This window comes from Eimeria mitis, genomic scaffold (genome assembly GCF_000499745.2).
Source record: "Eimeria mitis Houghton genomic scaffold, Emh_scaff1434, whole genome shotgun sequence".
Classification (NCBI taxonomy): Eukaryota; Apicomplexa; class Conoidasida; order Eucoccidiorida; family Eimeriidae; genus Eimeria; species Eimeria mitis.
This window is the reverse complement of record NW_013569216.1, coordinates 8,335-10,093: the sequence shown is the minus strand read 5'-3', so window position 1 is coordinate 10,093 and position 1,759 is coordinate 8,335. Positions and strand designations below refer to the sequence as shown.

The 1,759-nt window shown below is 55.3% G+C and overlaps 1 protein-coding gene across 1 annotated transcript; it reads right to left on the bottom strand.

Moving 5' to 3' along the window:
• Positions 1 to 693: 693 nt before the first annotated feature.
• EMH_0036920 (uncharacterized protein) lies at positions 694 to 1,740 on the bottom strand (the record flags this gene model as incomplete). The annotated part of the gene is given in 4 exon segments (XM_013495135.1): positions 694 to 747; positions 875 to 1,019; positions 1,262 to 1,350; positions 1,354 to 1,740. Coding segments are annotated over 4 exon segments (675 nt in total).
• Positions 1,741 to 1,759: the final 19 nt, after the last annotated feature.

Sequence of the window (1,759 nt, the reverse complement as noted above, 5' to 3'; positions counted from 1 at the left end):
GGGCCCCCAAAACACCCTGGGCTGCCAGGGCCCCCCCCAGGGGCCCCGGGGGCCCCCGGGGCCCCCGGGGACCCAGGGGCCCCTGGGGCCCTTGGGGTGTCAAGGTGTAAGAGGGGGGCTGAACGTTCTAGAGATAGACTTTTGGATTGTATGAGTCTAAGCCCCTCTTTGGATGCGCATACAGAGCCCCCATCCCAAGGTAGTGAGGGTAGGGTACGTGTGTGTAAGGAGAAGGTACGGGCCCCCAATCTGTGTAGACCTCTGCTGCTGATACCCGCAGCAGCAGCAGCAGCAGCATGTCTATGTCTAATGGGTTGCGGCACCTTCTTCTTTGCTATTATGGTGCGGAGGTTGCGGGCCGTCTGCAGCGTGACAATGCAACAGGTGAGACAGATGAATAGCAGCGGCAGCAGCAGCATCAGGAAGAGAGAAGTAGCAACATCAAGGCTGAAGAGAACTCGCAGCAGGGNAGCAGCGGCAGCAGCAGCATCAGGAAGAGAGAAGTAGCAACATCAAGGCTGAAGAGAACTCGCAGCAGGGGTACAACCATGACAGAGCCAGAGCTGCACCCCAGCAGCAACAGAGGCAAAACCCCCACTCTAGCTGCCTGCTGTCGGGCTCCAAACCACCAAGCTAAATGTACACACTTAACAGAACCCAGCAGCAGACGCACAAACACTTCTGCGTTTATAATTAAACTATATTGTATAGGAGCGGTGAATCGAGGATCTCCTCCTCTCTCTCCTCCTACATTAGTGCATACAAGCAGTGCAGACAGCGTAGCAGGGGGCCCATAGACAATCAGTGCAAGCAGTAAACGAGATACACGAAATTTTGGGGGGCCCCCCTGGGGGCCCCCTTGTCCTTCCCGTACCCTATCCTGTCCCTCCGCCTCAGGGCCCCCCCACCAAGCCAATGGGGTGTCAGCAGGTGCAACGGCCTTCACAGCAAACAGCCCCTCAGCAGCTGCTCCTGGGGCTTTATCTTCTTCTTCTTCTTCGTATGTATCTCCTGTACTTCTCCTCAACACACGATAAAAGGAACAAGGCCAGTTGCTATCTCCGCCCCCGCTGTTGCCACGCTCCTCCAGTCCCCGTGGTCTTCTCCTCCTTAACACCCCTGTAGCTGATGATGTCTCTCGTGCTGCTGTATCAGGGGGCCCCACAGCAGAAGGGTTCATCTCAGCTCCTGGGGCCCCTGGTGGCCCCGGGGCCCCAAGGGGACCGACGGCCCCCAGAGGTCCCGATGAAGCCCCCACCACCCCCTGCTGCTGCTGCACTGCAACAAGATCAATAAAGTTGTTTCTGCTGCTGCTGCTGCTGGCTGCGCGTTGAGGTTCAGCAGGAGCGTNGCAACAAGATCAATAAAGTTGTTTCTGCTGCTGCTGCTGCTGGCTGCGCGTTGAGGTTCAGCAGGAGCGTGTTGCATGGATTGTATTCCTGATGTGAGTTGTTGTTGCTGCTGCTGCTGCTGCTGCTGCTGTTGCTGTTGCTGTTTGTCTTGTTCTTTTTGTGGTGTATAAGGTAATCTTAAGCATCTCATTTCTGATATAACAGACCACTGGACAAGTACAAGACACCAGCAAGTAGAAAATCTTTGTGTTAGTATTGCAACAAAAGACATCATTCCTAGAAACCAAGACTCAGGCCACATCTTCGTCATCACGTACCACATCACCGGAAACGCTGCGCTGCCGGGGACCCCAGTTGTTATCCATTGAAACGCGTTCGGACGAAACATCCCGTTAAACACTGCAATG